This window comes from Morone saxatilis, unplaced genomic scaffold, assembly GCF_004916995.1.
Source record: "Morone saxatilis isolate NCDOM2014 unplaced genomic scaffold, NCSU_SB_2.0 Contig24, whole genome shotgun sequence".
NCBI classification, from domain to species: domain Eukaryota; kingdom Metazoa; phylum Chordata; class Actinopteri; family Moronidae; genus Morone; species Morone saxatilis.
In genome coordinates, this window is record NW_023339807.1 from 18,879,241 (window position 1) to 18,901,664 (window position 22,424).

Below are 22,424 nucleotides of genomic sequence, written 5' to 3' on the forward strand. Positions count from 1 at the left end.
TAGCTGATTACTGACACTTGTTACAGTTTCTCAGGCTTGTAGCTGACCACTGACACTTGTTACTGTTTATCAGGCTTGTTCAAGGTTGTTCCGGAGGAGATGCCATACAACACAGTCGAGGAGATGGTTAGTCTGAGGCCTGTTGGCCTGGACTCCTGCCTTCCCTTCACTTTCACCAGCCGCTCCAAGATGACCTTTGATAATTTCACTGTTGGGGCCGGGACAGCTTTGACAGTGCTCTCCATTGAGCGGCATACGGGTCAGGAGGATCAGGTGCGCTGCCAGGTTCAAGGACAACAGGAGGCCTCTGCAGAAGTGCATATCCCACTTTCTTCCCACGGGGAGTTCATTGAGTGTGAGAGCGTGGAGCGCTTCACTCTGCAGGAGATCATGTCCTCGCCATGCCTGCGCAGTCGAAAGTTCCGCTTTGTCAACACCACCAAGTGTGAAAAAACCCTTGTTCTCACTCCCATATACCAGGTCCACGCCATCATGCACTGTGAGAATAATCTATTTTTTAATTTGAAAAGAATGAAAATGATCTGAATCTTACATACATAATGGTTATTCTTTTTGCATACCGTAAAACTACAATTAAAATCAGGGTCCCAGTTAGACGCAGGTCCCCTTTATGAGCTTGGTGTGGCTACACTTTTATGACAAATTAATGAAGGTCTCAGATAGATGCCTGGTCTGGATTTTATAGAAATTCTCTGGATGTATAAAACCTCTTAAAATCCACCGGGTCACCTACTGAGCTGCTTAGATCACCTACACAAATATAAATGTTTAAACTTTTGTCAATACAGACATGCTACACAACATTAGATCAGTTAGATTCACCATCCAATTGTTCAGTTCATTTTACAGAAATTATTTGTCACTAATATGTTATTTGACCTAATAGTAAAGTATCATACTGGTTTAAATAAACAATTTGATAGTATTTCCCATCTTTGAAAAAAAGTTTTGTGGCAAAGAAATTAAAGGCCTGTCCCATGAAGACGCCTGTTCCAAATATGAGCACGTTGACTTCAGTGATTAAAACAAATAAAAGCCCAGGTCATTAATTGAAGTTATACGGTATTTGCACACATTGTTTTTTTGTTGATCAGAAATGATTAACATATCTGTAAATTACATTGTAATTAGTGTGTAAATTAGAGCATTTTATGTACTAATACTGCAGTTAAGTATTTGCACTTAACAGAAGTTTCCTTTTACGCAATTCATAACAAAAGTTATCTCAGGAAACTTTTCAAATAGAGCAGATCTAGACCGTACTCCTTATAAAGTGATTTACAGAGACCCAACAGTTCCCACCATGAGCATATCTCACAACATTTGAAAGGCAAATATTCTACATTTACCACTCCATTTATCTCCCAGTTTAGAGTTAGTACTTGTGTGCTGATTGAGATTTTGCACACAAAAGCAATGTAACACTTAAGGACACAAAATTTCAAGTAAATAAGTTCAAGTTAATGGAACTAAGAAACTAACTGCTAATGATCCATTAGTTAATGAATAATGCATAATGACATTTTATAGAGTAGCTAATGATTTGTACGAATGAATAACGAATCAGGGACAACTTGATGATTGATGATCGTTAATAAGTAGTTCCCTAATAATAATGGAAGAATATGTAGTAGATAGTAGAGTTTTGTTGTCCGTAGTATGTTGTAGTATGATGCAAATTGGTAAATACTAAATAGTTCCTTGTTATTTTATAATCATTATTATGCTTATTTACTCTTCTAAAGTAAAGTGGTGATCATACTGAGGGGTTACTGAGTGCTGAATCATTACTTCGTCATTATTTTCTGAATGTGAGTGATTAAAATTACACCCTTGGAAATACTCCTATAAATACCCTGTCATGGTAGTCCATAGCAACCTTAAACAAAATGATAAGCTTATTCTACATAAACTATGAAAACTATTACTACTAAAAAAAACGATTTAATTCAATTTATAATGTATTACTTTCTTCATTCTTTTTTATTATTATTACTTAGTCAAATACAGACACACAAAGATAATTGCTGGGTAATATATACATTGATATTGCCAGGTGTCAAGTCTAGTTTAGGTGACAAGATGATACAACATAGTGTCTTGTTTGGGTGCAAAAAAAAAAGAAAAGCTGAGACATCTACAGGCTAAACAAGCAGTTATACCTTTCACACATATAAGTGTAAGTTAGTTTTCATAAAAGTGTGCACTGCGGCCCGTCATAACTACACTACACTACTGTACTCAGTAACCCCTCAGTATAATGCAACTACATTACTTAATGATGTTACTAGTTTTGTGCTGTTCACCGGCTGGTTCAGATGAAGAAAGTTGTCAGTATGATTGTTTCACAGATATTCATGAACTAATCATTACCTAATGATTCATTAATATAAGATCACCCAGTCTGTTCTCTAGTAACTAATGATTATCTACTATATAGTCCACCATTAGGAATTATTAGGGAACTGCTTATTAACAATCATCACTTACCAAGTTATGCCTGATTCGGTCCTTACTCGTTTCTCAATAAGGTAATCATTAACTAATCATTATCTTCTCCATAAAAGAGTCACTCATTTACTAATTAGCAGTTAGTTCCTCATTCATTCATTGTTTGTTCCCTGGTAACTACTCAAAATTGTGTGTCCCTTATTGTAAAGTGTTAATGATTAAATTACCCAACAGTAAATCACCTTGACCAACATCAATGCATCAGTAAAAATATATATAATACAATATAATATACTGGCCAGTGTAATATAAAACTTCTGTATAATTCTGCATAATGAGTACTTTTACTTACATTTAGATGATGATAATATTGCTGTACTTAAAATAAAGGATTTTGAATATAGGAGTATTTTTGTATTGCTACTTTTATTAGTTGTACTTGCATCTCACAAAGGTTCTGAATACTTCTTCCATCACTGATAAAGCATGCTGTAGTCTGGTTTTAGTCAATTTAATTTCATCATCTGCCTCTACTACATTTTCTCACATAATTTCTCTCATTCTTTGTACAGTGAGGAAGAATATATTGAAGTTTCCCTCCAGCTTAGAGGTGGATGTGGTCGATGTCACTGAGCTGTGTAAGGATGTGAATTTTGTGACCCCGCTCAGTCTGACAGAGGTCCTTTCCAAGCCAGAGGACTCTTTCCCTGCAGTAGTGGAGATACTGGAAGGCCCAGAGACCCGCTCTCTATTCAAGTGCAGTTGGCTGCCACAAATTAAGCAGAACAGCCACGTGGTTTTCCACAAGGTAGGAACCTCAGCCATGGTTTTGTTATCCAGCTTGAAGGGCCGAAAGACACAGCAGTACTTCCTCGTATCTCAGCAATACGGTGGACGATTTCGGAGGCGGCCAAGAGAGTTTAACTCAGTGTACGAGCTGTATGTTGCTTCAATTCAGGCACCAGGTCTGAAGTTCGGTGTGACAAGGAACTGTGACGAAGTCGAGGAGGAGGGCCTGCCTGCCCTCAGTGTGGGGGAACAGCTGGAGATTGTTCGCTGCGAAAGGATGGAGTTGCCTTGTGGAAGTAGCACGGGACAGAAGCAGTCCGTCGAGGCCCTTTTGTGTCAGCGTCTCCAAGAGGCGGATGATGGAGATGAGGACGATGATGATGAAGAGGAGCGGGAGGATGAGAAAGAGGAGATCTTTCTGCCTCTGTACATGCAGGGTCACTTTGTGGAGGTGCTCACTGATAACAAGAAGTACAAACTCAGGGACCTGGGCAAGGAGTTTAACCTGCCGCTGGATGTTAAAGTCGTGAGCCGTGATACTGAACTCGAGACTGATCCACTAGCCGGGTTTGCATGTCTCAGAATAGAGGGGGCTATGTTAGAGCCCACCATCCAGGCAAGCTTTCCAAACAAGCCAGACCACTGTTTTGAGATCCCAACCCAGTGGCTCTCTATGTCTGTCTCTTTTACCAGAGACCCCCTGCCATGGCCCAGCGGTGAGCCTCTTAAATTGCATGTGGACAGGGTTACTGAGGTGACAGACACGTTCTTTTATGAATATCGCAAACAGGGGAACTCAGATGCGGCTCCTCCACCTCGACCACCAAAGCGAAATCTGTCGTCTATAAAGTCCTGCAAAAAAGCATCAAAATCCACGAAGAAATCATCCAAGGGAGACAAGTCCAAACATCGACCAGACAAAAGCACCCCAACCAAAGAGTTAGCTAATTTGACTTTAAATACCAAAAAGAGGCCCCCAGCTCCCCCACCTCCAGTAAGTATAACTTTTCTCATATTTTTTGCACATATTACATTTACAGAAATGTATTATCTACTGTGGTTCCATTTTAACACATCTTGTGTTGCTAACATATGTTGCATTTTCTCTCAATGTGACTTTCAGGAAATCTCATACTTGTTAGAAACAGCTAACTTTGCATGCAAGATGTTTCCTCTTTGCATTGTGGTAAATATTTCATCTGTATAATAAAACTTCCTCTTATTGTGCAGGCTATCTTAGATGATCAGCCTCCACCGATCGCACCCCGAAAGCACTCAGCAGCTGAAGTGACAACAGGGAAGGCTCTGCCCAACACCTATGTGGAAAGGGAGGACCCTAAGAAAAAAGGTGGGTTTTTTTTTTTTTGAGACTTTATTACACAGATTTCAGACATACTGCCAACGTCCCATGAAAAGACCAAAACCAACAATACTTTACAACTCCTCCTCATTTTTTAAGGCTATTAACTTAAAAAGTGACTCAAGCAGGTGCAAATATTTGTTTGGGACTATTTTCAGCTGCTGATTAATACACATTTGTTGCTTAAGTAACTATTTAGGGCATCAGGAGAGTGTATGTGCGATTAACTCAAAGTAACATGTTGGCCACTGACTAAATCACAAATATATATATAAATATAATACATTCATTGTTGGTTCCTGTTTTTTCATTGGATTTATTTATAGTATTAAAAATTCTAAATACAGAATATTACTAATAGATTAATCATTCCCATCTTTTAACCCAGTGCTGGTGTGTGAAGTCGAAGCAGATGTGGACAGTGACCACGACTATGAAACTGTGGACGACAATTTGGTGACAATGATGAAGGCAGCCCAAGAGAATGTCATGTTTTACTAAAATGTTCTACTGCAACAGCGATATATTATATGTGGGAAGTGGGAGCTGAATTCAGTAGTGACAAAGGAAAAAAGTTTTAAACTCTTATCTTTAATAATGTTATGCCAATGTACCAAGGCATGGTCCTATATTGTGAGACTTTACAGTCAGATCAAGTAACCTGTCCATGCAATCCTAAATATTGTGTTGAAATGCATACTTGGCAACAGCAAGGGGGTGACATCAGTTTTGTGGTCACTTCAATAAATAGCAAATGTTTGACCACACACATATTTAATGTTGAGACAGCTTCCTCCACTGGATTACAAGAGATATATATCTTTCTGCCTCTCATGTGGTCATCGAAACACTTCTCTACACCTAGCCCACTGTATCTTTTTCAAAGCCGTTGGTGGCTGTAGCTATGCAACATATGTTACTCTCAAACTTTGAACAAATACTACTTGAAGTATTTACTGTTGTAGTATTTGTCGAAATATTATCGTACTTTTTGTACTTTTTGTTCAAACTTCTCAGCAAATAGTTGATCTAACATATATGGTAGTTTTGGGGGGGCTGTAGCTTGTAGTTTTGTATACAATACCATTATATTGTGCAATACTAAGCTGTTACTGTACATAGTCCACCCTGGAACAAAACAGCAAGGCTCTACAGTATAATACAGTCCTTATATGATGCAACAAACTACACCCTTAAAAATGACCAGAGTTAAATCAATATCTTGTTGTCTAAAAAAAAATACATATTTATAAGCTTCACAAATGTGATTGTACAGACATTTAATGCATGTCAAACTCCTACAGTATATATGCAAACTCTAAACAGAAAGGGCTCAAACCAGTCCTTGTCTGGAGGCAACAGTCCTAACCACAAACATGACAAAATGGCTGCTTCTCACATGCTAGCGCTAGAAGCTCTTATAGCTGTAACAGCAAACTATTGATCTGAGAGTACGTAAAGGTGCTACACATTGTATGTATTCCTGTTTTTTTGTTCTTGTTTTGCTTCATTGAAATAACTTGTTGGACACCTTTTAATTATATGGACTGGGAACATTCATAATAGACAATTTCCTTCTGTGTGCTATGTTCATTTATTTTACTGCTGAAACCAATGCGTATGTAATACAATTGCAAAACATACTGTAGATTAATTAGTCTGGAGGTGCATTTTATACTTTTTTTTTTTTTTTCATCTTTAAAAGATGTGGCTTCAGAATGCACTCATACCTATTTAATTCATTCTTATTTTAAAAGCTTTTTTACTATGTGAACCAGTGAGGCTATATAGACAGATTTATGCATCATGCCCAGTCAACTGAATGTGCCACAGCTGGACACAATCAAGTAAACATCTCAAGTGTGATTAAGATACAAGAGGTTAAATTCAGTTTGTGGTCTCACAGCTATGAATACACATGTAAATTTAGTATCTGTGCATGGGTGGGGGGTTAACTGTCTTATATGAAGGTTTAATGTGACAAAATGTGAAAAAGTGAAAGGGCTTGATTGATTTCTGAACCCACTGTGCAGACTATATCCATTAAGGACAATAAGAAGTTATATATAAAAAATGAGTAATATGTGTAAATTATGAAACAAAGACTTCTGGTAGATGACCCAACTGTATTTTGTATAATCTTTTAATTTTGGCATTAGTATGTTACATAGAAAAACTGAGTGCTTATGTTCCAAGTCTTTAAAATTACAAAATGCTTTACAATGGAGATGAGGAATTCAGAATAGTATATAACAGCTTCTTAAACAGCAAAACCCCCGGGACTTACAAATAGCAGAAGTAACTTGAGGAATACAGGAGGTGTAAAGGTCTCACTAAATATAAATCATGTTTTTTTTTTTTATCAACTAACAACCACCACAATACCTTAACAGAGGAGGGCTTATTTCACTCAGTTCTCTGGCATTAATGAGGTCAGAGGGATAGTGATTTACTTGATAGATTTCAGTTATAAAACCTATACTAATGACTTTTATCAGGTTAAATTCACATAAGTAAACCCACTAGTGCTAAGAAGGTGAAGGTGTCTATTCATCATTGTCTGTTGATTTGTAATGGTCTTCGTCGATGGTGGAAAAGATGTGACCTTCATTGCTTAGGAACTCCACTGCTTGCCTGTTAGAGCACAACGAGAAATATTAATAGTATTTTGAAGCACTTTCTATATGAACCTCGAGTATGCAAATAAAACTTCAACATATTAAAACAGTCTGACACCTCTGATTTCTGCCTTTGCCGAAGTAGCTTTTTGATACATTTACAATATGTCCATCAACGATTGTAAAACATTAGATGGTTTGTGGTAGATGCAACACCAATGCGACATAACATTTTTCAAGCCAGCTAGTGTAAATATTCTGTCTCTTCTTAAGCTGAAGTGACAGTCACTGAGCTACCACCACAAAGTCCCCAATCATATAATTAACACAATGTTCTACGATTGTATTACTGTAACTGACTATACTGTCCAAATTCATAAGATGGCCACATTGCAAAATTTTCTATGGCTGGTTATCCCCTTAAATTTAAACTTTTCTTACTTGATGACACCCAGGCTTATACCACTGAGTCTCTGCTTCAGGTCCTGAATGCTGATTCCCTGTGGGTCTGGGCAGCTTCTTATCAAACTCAGCACCTTGTGAGATGAGCAATGACATATTAAAAACATGCACACATTAACAAACTGCAAATACAGAAACATCCTCCAGCTTAAGCGGTGTATTCTAAATTTCTCATTATAATGTATCCTATCGACTCACCTGATTCTGGTTTGCGCTTAACCCATTGTTAACCATGTTGTTAGCGCCTGCATAACTCCCTCCCGTGCTTTCCATGACAGGCCGTGATGCGGGTGTGATGTTACTGCTCACTCCTCCTCCAGCACCAGAAACTGACTGAAAAAGAAACCAAAAAAATGGTTTTGATAAATTTCCAAGTAAAAACACAAAGTACATCCCCAAACACAAATACTTGTAACAAGAGTTCATTTGAAGTTCCTCTTTGACACTACGACAGTGTACGCAGAAGCCCGGTACGGTATAGTCTCCTCAGATTATAGTTGTTATCATTTTCAGAACGCGAGTGCTTTTAAGCAACACATGTGTTTTTGAAGCGATGGCGGTGATTATACTTACTGACAACTAACTTAAATGAGGCACCCTTTCACATATTTATGAGAGCTAACAGATACGGGACTTCCTTACTTTTGGGGTTTGAAACCAACAATAAAGGCTGCTGAGGTTTATACTGAAGAGTTCTCACCGTGCTTTGAGGTTTGCTGAGAGCCATGTGTGCTTGGACAACCTCCAGCATGTGTGAGGTGATTTCATTCATGTCCTCCAGCGGCCTGACGCCGAACGCCACGACAGACCTGTGGTTCTGACACAGGAAGAAAGAGACACACCGTCAGTCAGTATTCATGGCAGAATTCACAGAGTACTAGGAAACATCCTCCTTCGCAAACGGTGTTGCATGTATTCCAACAAACAAAACAAAAACCATGTTGGTCAATAGATCACAGCCTTCTAGAGTGGAACCAAGTAAAATTCCAATGGCACCAAAAAATATATGCTATAAATGTGAATAAAGCAGACAACTTTCAGAGTACAGCTGCAGATGAAACATGCTTATATTTACCAGCAGCTTAAATTTCACATGCTCTTGCAGCATCTTAAGGGATAATAAAGCTCCATTTGATTTGTTTCTGGGAACTGCAGAGACCATTTTAGGACAGTAAACTCACCTGAAAGGAGCGCAGATTGCCTGAAACTTTGACGTACGTTCCTGGAGGCAAGACAGAGCTGTCCACACTGGGGTCCTATAGAAACCAAAACAGCTGTGTCGCTAAAGAGCATGGTTTGTGTGGTTTACCAAAACATACGCTATGCTGCAGCATGCTACAGCTTCTGAAGAGTGATGTGGGGGAACACTTGTGGCAAAAAGTCTTGCATTACTGTCATAGCACCTTACATTGTATGTTACATTTGGGCTTACATTCTTAAGTCATGTTGCTATGACTGCTTATACTTGCTGAAGTTACTGTTACTTGGCACAATAAAGTCTCATATCAAAAAGAATTCAACATTTAAATGGTTAAAGAGCCTCAGCTGAACAGGAAACCACCAACAATGTGGCCTTCTCGGGAAAACGTGTCATTTATCGCATGTTTATATTTCACAGACAAATGGTTGTGCTTTTTCCTTGCATGAATTACTGAGAATAATACAAAAGCAGAAATGCAGGTTAAAAAGCACCCTCACTAACCTCAGTGTCAACCCACTGCTTCACATCCATGGGAGCACCTGTCATGTCATCGACCTTGTACTGGATGTTGGTCATGGATTTGTCAGTGCTCCTGATGATACCCACGATGGTGACCTATGATACAGAACAGGAATTCATCAAACTGGATTAAGGAAGTTAAAGGTCTATAGTCGTGTGTGAAAATATGGTGCAATGTGCTCTCTTTATTTAGTTGTTACATGTGGCAATAAACCTCTTTTCTTAAAAAAAACACAAAAAAAACAAACACGTGTTGATCAACAGTGGTTGTGTTTTTTTTTTTTTTTTTACCAATTCCCCCCTTTTTTGTCACAATACATAATGGCCAATATCCCAGCACTGTGGTCCTTGTCACTGTTCACTTTTGAGCAGGGAGGAAAGTACGCCTATTTTGACCTGACAAAAATCACACAGAACTAATAATAATAATAATAATAATAATAATAACTAGGGATGCTACTAAGATTTTGATTAATCGGATGGTTCTTGCTTTTTTTTAAATAGAAAATGATAGAAAATAGAGGAAAAAGGATGAAAACAAAAGATTATGTATTCAAATTGTTTGTTTTATCCAACTTGCAATACAGAACCCCCAACATACTCATGTTTAAGAAACTAGAACTTGGAAATGTTTGGCATTTTAGCTAGAGAGAATCAAATATTTTAGAGGAATTGCTGATTGTTTATTCTGTTGCCCTTCCCTTTTTCATACCATTGTAAAGAACTTTGTGGTTTGGACTGCTGGTTGGGCAAAACAGGCAACGTAAACAAGGGCTGCACAATTAATCAAAATATTATTGTGCAACATTCAAAACAGCATTATATTGAACTACTGCATTTCTGAAGAGATCCCCTTTGCTACAAATTTTGTTCTCCATATTTAAGAAAACATATTTGTTTGGTGCAAATCCCCCCAAAATTGCATCATAATGATTTTAATTGTTTTTTCAGTGAAAATTAAATTTATGACACACTGTCATATTGCAACATCTGTCAAACTAATCGCAATATCATGTTTTGACCATATTGCAGCCATAAAGTCATCAATTAGGGCACAGGGAAATTGTGATATTTTAATACTTTGTCATATTTCATATTCACGCCCCCCCTTTATAAGTCAACAAGTTTGATAACATCAAAGACACAACAGAGATCAGCTGGTAATTATAATAATCACTAGTTTCAGCCCTACTGTAAATGCACCAAAGACACTAATGACAGTTATTTTCATGCTCTGCCATCATACAGACTCTGCTTTGCTTCCGCTTACCTGGGCAACTTCCACATCTCCTACTCTGAAGGCCTCGTCTGCCTGGGAAGCAGACATCAGCTGCGAGACTGTGCATGGGATTATCTGTGTGGCACGGGTTCTCTGTAAAACACACAGACACTGGTTGACTGCTGTGCCTCACTCTTCAAATTGTCAGTCAGTGTTTCCATCAGTACACATACACAGTAAGTCTAGCACAAATACTAACCCCTTTCTTCTCTCCTCCCTGGGATGGGGCAGGAGATGCAAAGCCTCCTGGAGACTGAGTGTAACCTCCGACCATAGTCGACTCACCTGAAACACAAATGTTAGTTATATTTATATGTAAATAATATAGGTTATAGCTGAGAATTGGGAGCCGTTTATTATTATTTAAGACACTTAAACTGACGTTCACATCAGAGACACAACAACAACAAAGAGAAGTTTAGTAGCCCAGCTAACGTTAGCCGCAGCCGGAAAATGTCAACAAGCACGACCGGACCACTTTATGAACACAACCGTGTGGGCATCGAACCTACCCTGATTCCACATGTTGGCACCTTGTTATTGAGTTAATAAACTAACTGTTAAATGGTAAAAACGTTACAGCCACTATGGTGCGATGACAACAGTCACAAGTCGGGTAGCTCTGTGCTGGTGTGCCTTGTGCAGTCCCGCGCGCCAAACTCAATGTACAACGCATGCGCAAAGCAGAAGTCCCGCGAAACCGGCACGGTTTGTAAACAGGAAGTTATAGCCCTGACTCCGGCTTGTCAGGCAGTTGTTGCTGTATTGGTGTGTACAAACCCCGTATTGTCGGTTATATGGGCGACTCTAACTCTCAACCAATTGCCATAGTCATATCCTTAGTGTCTATTTATCCAAGAATTTGACTCGTATGCCTCGTTAGGGGCGCTACACACAGCGCTGAATAAATGAGTGCCTGACAGGAAAAACTCGGGGCAAAGAACTCCCGATGGGTCGCGTTGTGAGAGTGGTGCTTTGCTGCCTTAAAGTCCCGTCGGAAATATTGCGTATACTGACGATATACTACCTAATATCTACTCTCAAGTATTGCTCTGCTTCATTGACATCGTCACATTTCAACTGTAATGATTTATATTTGCTTCCTGTGTACCAATTTCAAATAAATAAATTCTCTACAGTTAATAGTCCGTGAATTGCAACCTGCGATGCGGGAAGTACGAGCATCACCCGAAGGCAGCATACCAAGACTTGTTCTGCCTTTTTTAGATTTAAATAAATATAATTTAGCCTACGATGTAACAACATGGAAACAACACACTGATTAAAGAACTGTAAAAGTAGATCTGACTTTATGTTTAAACTATATAAAATAGTATGTACGGATGGATTTTGCACTAAGTAGGCCTACCCAGGGTGCTGTAGCCTTTCTGATGCCTTTTTATGGCATTGTCAAATCTGTAGCCTATAAATAGCCTGCATATTGTCTAGTACACTGCTTCAATCTCTGAATCAAAAAAATCCACATAATACATAGGCCTATTGGATTTCTGCATTATAATCTGCCAGTTTACTGCTCTGGGCCTCTTGCCAAAAGCAGCCAAAAGCGGCCACTTCTCCTTTTATTAAAAATAAAATTTGAACTTCTTTATTATGTGTAGCCTATGTTAGTCTATCAGGCTGTAAAATCTCGTTCTATATTTGAAATGTGAGCAATAGGAACAGAGAAATGGAGCACCTTCCGGTCAAAGACTCGTAATGAATAGCTGTATCTTATCTTGCTTTGTCCTTTATAGACTTACCTCTCAAACCTGCACTTGACTTTTGACGGATGTTTGCTTTCCTCAAAGACTTCAGCATGTCCACAGTAAGGCTGTTCCTATCTTATCTGCTTTTCAAAGAGGTTCTTGCGCTGTCAGGTAAGTATCCAAAATACCACACTGTAATGAACAACATTAAAAAATCTTTCATAGTGCAGGGGCAACTTCATGCGCGTAATTACGCATCGCTTTTCTCCAGGGAACTTCTGGCACATCACGGATCAGCACTGGGACCCAACATATAACCCGAATAATAATCCTGAACTCGTGTGCGCATCAAGCGGTAAACGACCCGCAGCCAATGCAGGGAAATTTGGAGACTACGCTTGTGATTCGCCATGGGACCTTATCAACTCCTCTGTGTATGCCATGAAAGATATTCTACCAGACCCGGACTTCATCGTATGGACAGGGTGTGTGCTTTAGGCTAATTGTAAAAAAAAAAAAAAAAACAGGAATAAATATATGATTCCTGCTGGATTGGTGAGTCCCAAGTCCATATCCAGAGAGACCAGTGCTTCATGCTTCATAATCATTTGTTTTTTTACGAGAAATCTTGCACTAGGGCAAACCATGGAAGCATTGTCCCACTGAAAAATCATTGGCCTGGTCCTCCGTTGTACATTATTGTTCTACTCTAATTCAGTGGGGCCTCCAACTGTGGGGCTCAATACATCACCACTTTCCCTCAGTATTTAATCCTAAAACTATATATTGTTCTTATTTTCAGAGATGACACACCACATGTTCCCAATGAAGATCTGGGAGAAGTCGCAGTGCTCAACATTATAGGCAACCTTACCCACATCATAACACAGGTGTTTCCAGGTAAGTGTGAGGTCGACAGACATCATGTGTATTTAAAAGAAGAAAACATTGGCCATCAACATTATTGATTAATTCACATTAATGATGAAAGCTTTACATTTATTGCATTCCTTAGATACTAAAGTGTACTCTGCCCTGGGCAACCATGACTACCATCCTAAGAGCCAGCTTCCTGCAGCCCCAAACTACATCTATGACCAAGTAGCAGAAATATGGCAACACTGGTTAGATCCTGAGTCCAAAGGAACATTTAAAAAAGGTGGATGGAGCCTCCTGTAATATTTTGACGTTTATTTTAAAATATACATTTAAAAGAATGTTTAATTGTGTCATGCATTTTCTGCTTGTCTATTTGTCTAGGTGGATATTACACTGAAAAGCTGCTGAATCGAACAGGTTTCAGGATGCTGGTCCTCAACACTAATCTCTACTATGACCAGAACAAGGTGACCCAGGACATGGATGATCCAGCGGGCCAGTTTAGCTGGGCGGACAAGGTTCTTACAGAGGCCACCAACAACAAAGAAAAGGCAAAGCATCTTGTCTATCTGTGAGACTTCCATCCTCCGCTATCCTGCCTTCTCTTTATTTGCTGTTGTGTTTAAATTGCAGAATAGAGGGCAGTAATCAGAATCAGAGGGAAATTTGTTTGTTACAGTTGCTTAAGGTGCTCACACAATGTTAAAGAATAGAAATAATAATCATATTACAGTATGTAACACAATGACATCAGTGCATAATAAATACACTATTCCTCTTTTTAACCCTGGTTACCAGGGTAAACAGGAAGAATACTTTTAGGTTACATCCTTTTTATGTGTAATTACTTCATGGAAAACAGGTTAACTTTGACAACTTGACACTCAACATGACATAAATCCGAGAATGCCTTGCAAAAAAACAAACTGCTGTTTGCTAACTGTACGTGGGTTTTTCTACCAGGTGTACATCATTGGCCATGTTCCTCCAGGTTTCTTTGAGAAGAAGAGAAGTAAGCTGTGGTTCACACCTAAATTCAACAAGCAATACTTGGATTTAATTCAGAAGCATCATTCAGTCATACTTGGACAGTTCTTTGGTCATCATCATACTGATTGCTTCCGAATGTTCTACAACTCAGAGGGTAAGGTCAGACTGTTGTAATAGTACTGCTAATACTAATGCCTTTCTTTGTTAATGTCTTGACTGTGATGCACTACTATGGTCCTTCTGTTTCTACAGGATCTCCTCTCAGTGCAATGTTCCTCAGCCCAGGTGTCACACCGTGGAAAACAACACTTCCTGGAGTCAAAGACGGAGCCAACAACCCTGGGATCCGTGTCTTTGAATATGACACCCAAACACTCCTGGTAAAAGTAAGTCAAGGCCAGTCTGTATAATTTCTATTCAAATATGTTTAGAAGTCATCCACAGCCTATTTGTAACAGGATGTGCAACCCCCAAAAAAGCACTTAACACTTTTATTGTTCCGGTTTCTGTTTTTTTCACACTCAGGATGTGGTGACTTATTACCTCAATCTGACTCGAGCTAATGCGGCCCACGGACGCTGGGAGAAAGAGTATCGCCTCACAGAGAGCTTCAGAGTACCAGACGCCTCCCCAGCCTCCATGCACCAGGCTCTGGAGCGCATTGCTAGTGACAGCTGCTACCTACAGAAGTACTACGAGTTCAACTCCGTCAGCTACGACCTGACGGAGTGTAACAATGACTGCCGTGTTGACCACGTGTGCGCAGCCAGAGAGGTAGACTTTGAAAAGTATGAACGCTGTCTGCAAGGGGGGGCAGCTGCCATTTATGGCGTGTTGCCGCCAGTCCTCTTTGTGGCTTTAAGTCTGTTGTTGGCCAATTGGTAATGATTATCTATATCACAGATAATGTTTAAAATATATTATTATTACAAAACTGAAATTCAAGATCAAGAGTTTTGGGGTAATGTAAATGTTTGATTTAAATTACAATATTTAACAATCAGGTTTTAAGTTATATGACATCTATAATTTAACTGAGTCGTGCACTAAATGTACTAAATCAGAGAGAAAACAACCTTTGGCTTCAGCAATCTTTAGTGTGGCCTCTTTACCTTGATTTATTGGTACTGGCTGAATATTTCATTTCCAGTCATTACAAAAACTATGTGGTATTCATGTGGCTCAAGAGGTTAAAGTACACGCCACTCAACAGTAATGTATTGGATCAAATCCAGACTTTTGTAAAATATTACACTCCCCATCTAACTCTATCTATTTAATAAAACCAGAAATGGCAAAAACAGGTTTTTACTGGTTTAAAAAAAAAATTTAACAGCAAGAATCGATGCACTGTGAATATCAGTGTTATCGCAACAATAAATCAATTGATTAATATCAATTGCACCTACTCATGCCCATATAATGCAACATGTTACTAATATTACAGATAAAACTGCACTATCTGGGTTCTATAATGCTTCCTGTTATCCCATATCACGATATCAAGATTTAACAGGTTTTTAATTAGTCAGTAAACTCGTAACATGTGACATGAAAGATACTGGACTTTGAGCCGGCTTTGAAAACACATTTATTATGTTCTTGAGCTGTGCATGTGATTGACGCATCAACAATAAAGTGGCAACCTTGGGGTTACGCTTCAGTTCATAAACTTTGGTCAATACAGTGTAGTAGTTAGTCGATGAGTGCGTTCACATGATCAAGACCTGTTTAGCTGAAGTGAAAGGCTGCATGGCTGTATCCAGAGCTTTGCTGAAGTCTTGGAGGCCCACCTCTGTGCAGACAGGAGCTGTCAGCTTTCCCTGCCGGATGAGGTGGCACAGTTCATCCAGCATGACTCTAAATGCCGTTCCATCTAGGGAGAAAGTCTTATTAAATTCATATTAAAAGACTTATTTAGGTATCTTGATCTATGAAACTCCGTGCCAACTCACTGTTTGACTGATCTTTTTTCCACTGTGTGACCCAAAACCCCCGAACCTTCACATCCTTAAAAATGAGAGCACTCTGGAGAGAAAAAGTTTGTTAAGTCTACAGAGAGAAAAAGTGTCTCTGTGAAAAATGATCTGAGAGGTTGTAAAAGGTTACATCTTACCACAGGGACTGTGACTGGCTGTTTGGCCATCCCTCCATATGTCACCATAGATCCTCCAAATCTGAAATACATGACATTTGAAGATCAGATTTACTTTCAGTGTCAGATCATGCCAATAAAGATAATTCAGCATCCTTACTGTAGATGACGGAGCAGTTCTGTTGCGCTCTTGCCTCCGACTCCATTCAGTGCCAGTTTAGGCTTTGGACATGTCTTTTTTTTTTTTAAACAAAAAAATAAAAGAGATTTATCTTGGGACTGTGTTTATTTGCCAGTAAGCAGAGCCACGTGATCATATCTTTTAACAAGAATTCAGACCCGCAGACCTTGAACAGTTCCTTAATCTCAGGCCGCCTCAGTGCCTCTTCTTTGATCACATGAGTTGCTCCGATGGCCTTCAGCCTATCACTGAGCTGTGTGAACTCTGGCCTTTGAAAAGGAAGACACAATGGAGAACTTCATTACCATCATAAATTCTAGCACACAAAAAAACTCTCTCTCTGTTACCCTTGGACAAAAGACCCCACAATCTTACAGGAAAGAGAGCTTAATTGTAACCAGTCCTTTACTTACCCACAATAGTAATTTAAATAAGTTTAATCTAATATGACTCTAATATAAGTTCACCTGTCTCTGACGACGTTGATAGTGTTTAATCCCCGTGCAGCAGCAATCTGTATCACCGCCTGCCCAACTCCACTGTTAGCTGCGTTCTGGATCACAGAATCACCTGCAATAATAACACACAACAATTTTTTAAACATTAAAAGTGTTTCTGAAAAGATGGGTTTTGATTAGGGATTTTAATGTGGACAAATTTGTATAGTAATTTTAATATATAATCTAAAATGTCATATTTAATATAAAATATATATTTAAAATATTATTAGTACTTGGGCAGGATTGGGCAGGATCCGTTCCAATGAATGTTTACGCTGCAAATGCCAGCACATAAACCTGACCAGGGCACTTCTTTTAAATTCACTAGTAAGGACTACTTCTGTAAGTCATCTTGTTTTTAACATTAATACTGAGAGTTTCTGCAACCAGGGGACTGATGGTTTCATCAGTCTGGTGGCTAAAAAGTCAATTTAACCAACATTTCCTTATGAAAGTGGAACATTAGTAAAATAAAGGGACTACCCCTTCTATGTTTGTAATCTAAAGGGATAGATCTATGAAAGAAAAATAATGGTAGTGTGTGTAGAAATGATTACCTGGCTTGAGATCTTCAAAGTCAGAGAGCATCCTGAAGGCGGTGCAGGGATTCACTCCCAGTGTGGCAGCAGACAACAAGGGAATGTCATTTGGCAGTGAGATGACATCGTCCTCAGCTAGCACTGCCTCTGTCCTCCAGGTCCCTGCTCACACAAAGGCAAAAAGCCTTAAGATCTCATGTTGGGAGACATACTTATGACCCTGTGAATTCATTCGTGTAAGCTGCAATTTACCTAGACCAGCATCTTTTGGGATGACCCAGTCTCCTGTTTTGAGGGACTTCACCTGGCTGCCCACTTCTATGACCTGGGCCACTCCCTCGTTGCCCCCAACAGCTGGGAGGTCAGGCAGGATAGCATAAGTACCTGAAAAAACACTGCCAAATAAACAACTGACCTTCATATCTTACATAAAATAACAATGTTGGGCTTCTTGTTCTGTAGTCTGGTGTGGAGGTAACCCACAAACCAAATACCTTGAATCATGTTTATGTCAGATGGGTTGATTGGAGCGGCAAGCATTTTAACCAGGACATCCTTTGCACCTATCGGGGGCAGATCTACATCCTCCAACCTGGCAACCAAAAACAAAACATATACAAAAACGAGTATGTGCTATGTTGCTTTGGGTTTGGTTTAATTTAAGAATATCAGACTTGATAAAACAAGAGTACAGAAAATATCTCCATTATGTGATAGGCCTATTGTTTCCCCTTGTGGCCATTTGGGGAAGAACAAAAGCTACAACTGCATTTCTGACCTCTGGGGGCAGTAATAAGCCCATTAAGACATGGCACATCACAGCGAAGAAGACACCACACTAGAAAAAAAAATACTTGGACAAGCGACACAAAAGGTGAGATTTATGCTTTACCAGACGTGTTTTCAAACAGTATTTTTCACTTTTACAAGAGGAAAGACTTCGATAATACAGACTATCTGGTTGGTTTGTTAAATGTACGTCTGGTTAACTGCGCCACCTCCGTTAAAGAGCAGCCTACAACCTCTTGCCTTTACTACAGGAGACAGTTTCATGGCAACAGGGACGAATAAACGACATGTTTAATTAGACGGGTACTCTTACTGGACGACTTTTGAAGGGTCTCCGTGTTTTCTATACAGAAGAGCCGGGCATGTTTGTGCTCGAAGTCCAGCTGAATGACTGAAGAGGGACACGTTAGCATTACCCCTGTGCCTTGAAATCTGTAAAAGAGCAGCGACGGAGCTCCTTCTGCAGACTGTCCGGCTCCTCAGACAGACTGTGTACAGTGGCAGCCACATCGCGACACGGGAGTTGACTTTAAAATACAAAGACAACACTACTGCTCAGCAGCATTTGTCATTTGAAGTGTGAGTTTTGACAGCACTGCTCCTGCTGCGCGGCCATATTGGTTGTGTCATTGGGAATATAAACAGAGAACAGCGCCCCTGGTGGATAAACGTGGAGGCTCGCTGCACCGTGGTTGAATTTCACGGGGTTGGCAGTCAGAGAAAAGAGGAACTGATAGTTTTCAATGGCATTTCACTTCACGTCTATAGCACGTCACACCCCGTGTACGTTTCCTTTTGAGTCATAGGCAACAAAAATGTCCTCAAATGAGGATGTATAGGACACAAAATGTGGTGGCCTGTAATCATGCTTCTGTACTGTACACCGTTGTGGCACTTTTACTGTACATATGCTTTCACCTCACTACTTTTCAGAAGTTAGTAGTAAGAGGCAATGCAAAGGTAGGTTTGTTTGTATAGCACATTTCCACGTGAAATAAAGTGTGAAATGTGTGTGTATGAAATGTAAAAGCATCATAAGGCAATATATAAAAAGTCAGATAATACTCAAAACCTAAAATCTGATTTAATAAAAAGCAGTGGCAAACAGAAAAGTCTTCAGCCTCAATTTAAAAGAACTGCGTTGCAGCAGACCTGCAGTTTTCTGAGAGTTTGTTTGATATGTTGTACCAGTTTGGGAGTAAGAGGGAGTAAGTAAGAGATGTTTTCTTGCTGCCTTGTACTGGGAGGGTGGACTCATTTCTCTTTTTGTCTGTAGTCAGATTACCAGGAACAAGGGTGACAAGGATGCTTTCTTTTTGTAACTTTAAGTCTCCTGGGGAACATATTACAAAATGGTTTCAGTTTCATAATGCACAAAGTTTCCACCACTTCCAGGAATTTGCTGACAATTGATGAAGCGCTTTTCCGATTAATCTATTTGCCTGTCAGAATCGTAGGGAATTTTCTGCTGATTGACTAATATATTGTACATCTATTTAAAAGTTATACCAGTTATCTTAAATTAACATATCACTATTGAGCATTTTATGACTTGCTGTAGAATAAACTTCACACCACTATATAAGTAATAGTTAAAATTAACTCCATGACCAGGTACACCGTTAAAATGCCGTGTACCGATTTCTAAGAACTACTTTATAAATGGTTTTATTAATATTTTAAAAAATGATTAAGACTTTATAGATTAATCATAAACCATTAAAAGGTTAAATATATGGATTACAAACTATTGCAATCCTATAGAGCCATGATGCATAAGTACTTTTACTTTTGATACTACATTACACCTTGCTAATATTATGCACAATGTACTTCAGTAAGATTTTGAATGCATGACTTTTAGTTGTAATGTTAATTGTCGATCTTTGTTGTAAGAGTAGGAAGGAAAAAAAGAGACACATGAATATTGACATATTTACTAGGAAATGGAGCAGATCTTTACATATAGCAACATAATCACAGTAATACTTTGAAAAGCCTACATGCTGCTCATCATTGACAAACTAGCCATTAAATCAAGATAAGATAGATCAAGATAGTTGTAGTTTTATGGCAGTCAACATTGATACATTCATCAGTAATAAATGCACATTTTTTTGGAAGTTGTTATTTATCTGATAAGACACAAAATCACAAATTAAATGGCTGATGGTCACAAACAAGATGTACCATGAAAAGCCAACTGTGATACAGAATGCTTTGATGTGCTTCAAATATTACCCTGAGCACATAGTCTTACAGGTCCTTGGATTTTCAAGGTGTATCTAACCCATCTAATACCCGACAATCATATCACAAATAACACACAACCGAGGGGGTCAAACAGGTTTGTTGCAATCAGAATGTCTTCCATGGACTTAAGTTTCCAAATGATACTTTGAAAACATCACTAAGTACAGCAGAATATTGCAAACATTACAATACAACACACAACTGTCATTCAACCTTTATCTAAATAGTGGGTGTCGGAATCCAATTAAGAGTTGGACAGATGAGGTAAGTTAGTGGTTTCAGGGATTGTAAAGAAAGTTACACACAGAGATTGCTAACAAATTCATCCGTGTGTCCCTTTTTTAAAATGGAGAGAAAGGAAAATGTTCAGGTTAGAGGATACACTGGCACTGCAATCATAAAGTGGTGAATTAAACATAAAAGTACACAGAAAAGGAAACCATTCTATCTAATCAGAGCACTTACTTAAACAATCTTTGTATCCTTTTAAACCCTGAGTGGAATTATCAAAACAGTGTTTGCTTCTGCAACCTTTAAACTTGGAAAACTTATATAAAACACCACCTAATGGCAGAGTGTGAAATGATATTTGAGTATTAAGTCATCAATGACACATTCTTTTTGTCATAAGCACTGATAGTCTGAAACACCAAGTATCGGCCATGTGTTAAGATGAGACAACCCCGGATTATATACTACTAGCCCCAGTCCCTTTAACATTTAATATTCTACTACATCCCCATCTACAACGATTATAGAGGAAAAAATACAATAATAGTGGAACATTTTCTTCATATCATATCATGGCAAAATGGTTCAAAGAGGAGAAAATATAAAGAACATCATCGCATTCGGGTGCATGGAAAGTTAACAAAGTATAAGAATCAAAATGCTTGTGAATCTCAATCTTAACCGTTTCACATCATTTGTAATCATTGCTTTTTTTTGGCCACAATCAGTATTTTTAAGTAAAAAGAGAAAGCAAAAAGAGAGGCTTTCTTGTCCTATGCTTCACATCATGCGGATGAGTATTCAGTCCCTGCTTTGTCTTGAATAAACACTCCTCGACTCCTTCCAATCAATCTGAAGTATTCCCTGAGTTTTCAGATTGGTAATTCCTGAGATGAGCCTAAGAGTGGAGGTACTTTTTTTTTTCCAACCAGCAATCAACTGTATGTAGTATATGAAAATCTTAAAAAATATAATACTGAATATGAAACATATATTCAAAGGATTAAACTGAATATAAAAGACAATTAATGCATCTTACACATGATTAGTGCAGAGTAACATTGCATTGGTTTTGACATAGATAGGAATAACAATGGGACTCATTGTGCACAAAAATAAAGAATAAAAAAAATCATACAAGGCAAAGAAATAAAAAAAAAAGTCACAGTTTATGTCAGTCCTCATAATACTATGTACCTGTACAGTATATAGTGTATTGTCACTCTTGTGTCGCAGTGTTACACTGCATTCATAACTGCAATGAATTATTGTTAAGGACAATGACAATGATTTATCAAGCACATATGTACACATTAATACAAGTACCTTGATGTTAAAAGTATGTTACCCAAATATATTCTCAAGTCATATGGAGCTTTGAATGACACTTGGCTGGTTTTTTAATGTATACTATTCATTGCTGAGAGGCTTCAACAGGAGCAGAGGGAGAAGCGGCAGCACTCTTTGATGAAAATAAATAAGTAGTAGGATTTCTTTTAAAGGCTTTAGAATAATTTTACATATATATTAATTGGGTGTAAAAGTCTTGTCAGCTTCTCCT

General features: G+C 38.6%; 4 protein-coding genes across 5 annotated transcripts in view; 2 read left to right on the forward strand and 2 right to left on the reverse strand.

The window, feature by feature from the left end:
* The window catches only part of themis2 (thymocyte selection associated family member 2), a gene marked incomplete at its 5' end in the record, with an annotated part of 7,858 nt that extends 874 nt beyond the window's left edge, over positions 1-6,984 (forward strand). The window contains 4 exon segments of the mRNA XM_035671829.1: positions 74-499; positions 3,045-4,255; positions 4,492-4,609; positions 5,010-6,984. Coding sequence (XP_035527722.1) covers positions 74-499; positions 3,045-4,255; positions 4,492-4,609; positions 5,010-5,122 — 1,868 coding nt within the window.
* Positions 6,749-12,593, reverse strand: rpa2 (replication protein A2). 2 transcript variants are annotated; one of them, XM_035671832.1, is made up of 9 exons: positions 12,461-12,593; positions 10,900-10,985; positions 10,692-10,793; positions 9,404-9,517; positions 8,883-8,957; positions 8,402-8,518; positions 7,900-8,034; positions 7,681-7,775; positions 6,749-7,255 (listed from the first exon to the last, which is right to left on the reverse strand). In XM_035671832.1, the coding sequence occupies exons 1-9, from the start codon at positions 12,516-12,518 to the stop codon at positions 7,168-7,170; spliced, it is 870 nt and encodes a 289-aa protein (XP_035527725.1). In that variant the 5' UTR covers positions 12,519-12,593; the 3' UTR covers positions 6,749-7,167. The 2 variants fall into 2 exon arrangements, with proteins under 2 accessions (XP_035527725.1, XP_035527726.1); XM_035671833.1 differs by lacking the exon at positions 12,461-12,593 and adding an exon at positions 11,213-11,360.
* On the forward strand, positions 12,124-15,576 carry smpdl3b (sphingomyelin phosphodiesterase acid like 3B). The gene is made up of 8 exons (XM_035671830.1): positions 12,124-12,577; positions 12,678-12,891; positions 13,209-13,306; positions 13,422-13,565; positions 13,667-13,836; positions 14,249-14,429; positions 14,528-14,661; positions 14,801-15,576. Exons 1-8 carry the CDS (start codon positions 12,490-12,492, stop codon positions 15,158-15,160), a joined length of 1,389 nt encoding a protein of 462 aa, XP_035527723.1. The 5' UTR covers positions 12,124-12,489; the 3' UTR covers positions 15,161-15,576.
* A 272-nt stretch (positions 15,577-15,848) lies between these two features.
* On the reverse strand, positions 15,849-19,025 carry mecr (mitochondrial trans-2-enoyl-CoA reductase). The gene is made up of 10 exons (XM_035671831.1): positions 18,693-19,025; positions 18,085-18,182; positions 17,843-17,974; positions 17,609-17,752; positions 17,019-17,121; positions 16,718-16,820; positions 16,531-16,604; positions 16,392-16,452; positions 16,231-16,303; positions 15,849-16,151 (listed from the first exon to the last, which is right to left on the reverse strand). Exons 1-10 carry the CDS (start codon positions 18,887-18,889, stop codon positions 15,988-15,990), a joined length of 1,149 nt encoding a protein of 382 aa, XP_035527724.1. The 5' UTR covers positions 18,890-19,025; the 3' UTR covers positions 15,849-15,987.
* Positions 19,026-22,424: the final 3,399 nt, after the last annotated feature.

Excerpts from the sequence above, each read along its gene's own strand:
- smpdl3b (XM_035671830.1), top strand. The coding sequence starts at position 12,490 with ATGTTTGCTTTCCTCAAAGACTTCAGCATGTCCACAGTAAGGCTGTTC. Across the intron at positions 13,837-14,248 it reads CCACCAACAACAAAGAAAAG|GTGTACATCATTGGCCATGT; the intron begins GCAAAGCATCTT and ends TTTTTCTACCAG. Across the intron at positions 14,662-14,800 it reads CCCAAACACTCCTGGTAAAA|GATGTGGTGACTTATTACCT; the intron begins GTAAGTCAAGGC and ends TTTCACACTCAG.
- rpa2 (XM_035671832.1), bottom strand. The coding sequence starts at position 12,518 with ATGCTGAAGTCTTTGAGGAAAGCAAACATCCGTCAAAAGTCAAGTGCA. Across the intron at positions 9,518-10,691 it reads GAGATGTGGAAGTTGCCCAG|GTCACCATCGTGGGTATCAT; the intron begins GTAAGCGGAAGC and ends TCTGTATCATAG. Across the intron at positions 8,035-8,401 it reads TCAGCAAACCTCAAAGCACG|TCAGTTTCTGGTGCTGGAGG; the intron begins GTGAGAACTCTT and ends TTTCTTTTTCAG.
- mecr (XM_035671831.1), bottom strand. The coding sequence starts at position 18,889 with ATGTGGCTGCCACTGTACACAGTCTGTCTGAGGAGCCGGACAGTCTGC. Across the intron at positions 17,975-18,084 it reads TGACATAAACATGATTCAAG|GTACTTATGCTATCCTGCCT; the intron begins GTATTTGGTTTG and ends GTGTTTTTTCAG. Across the intron at positions 16,304-16,391 it reads AGCCAGTCACAGTCCCTGTG|AGTGCTCTCATTTTTAAGGA; the intron begins GTAAGATGTAAC and ends TTTTCTCTCCAG.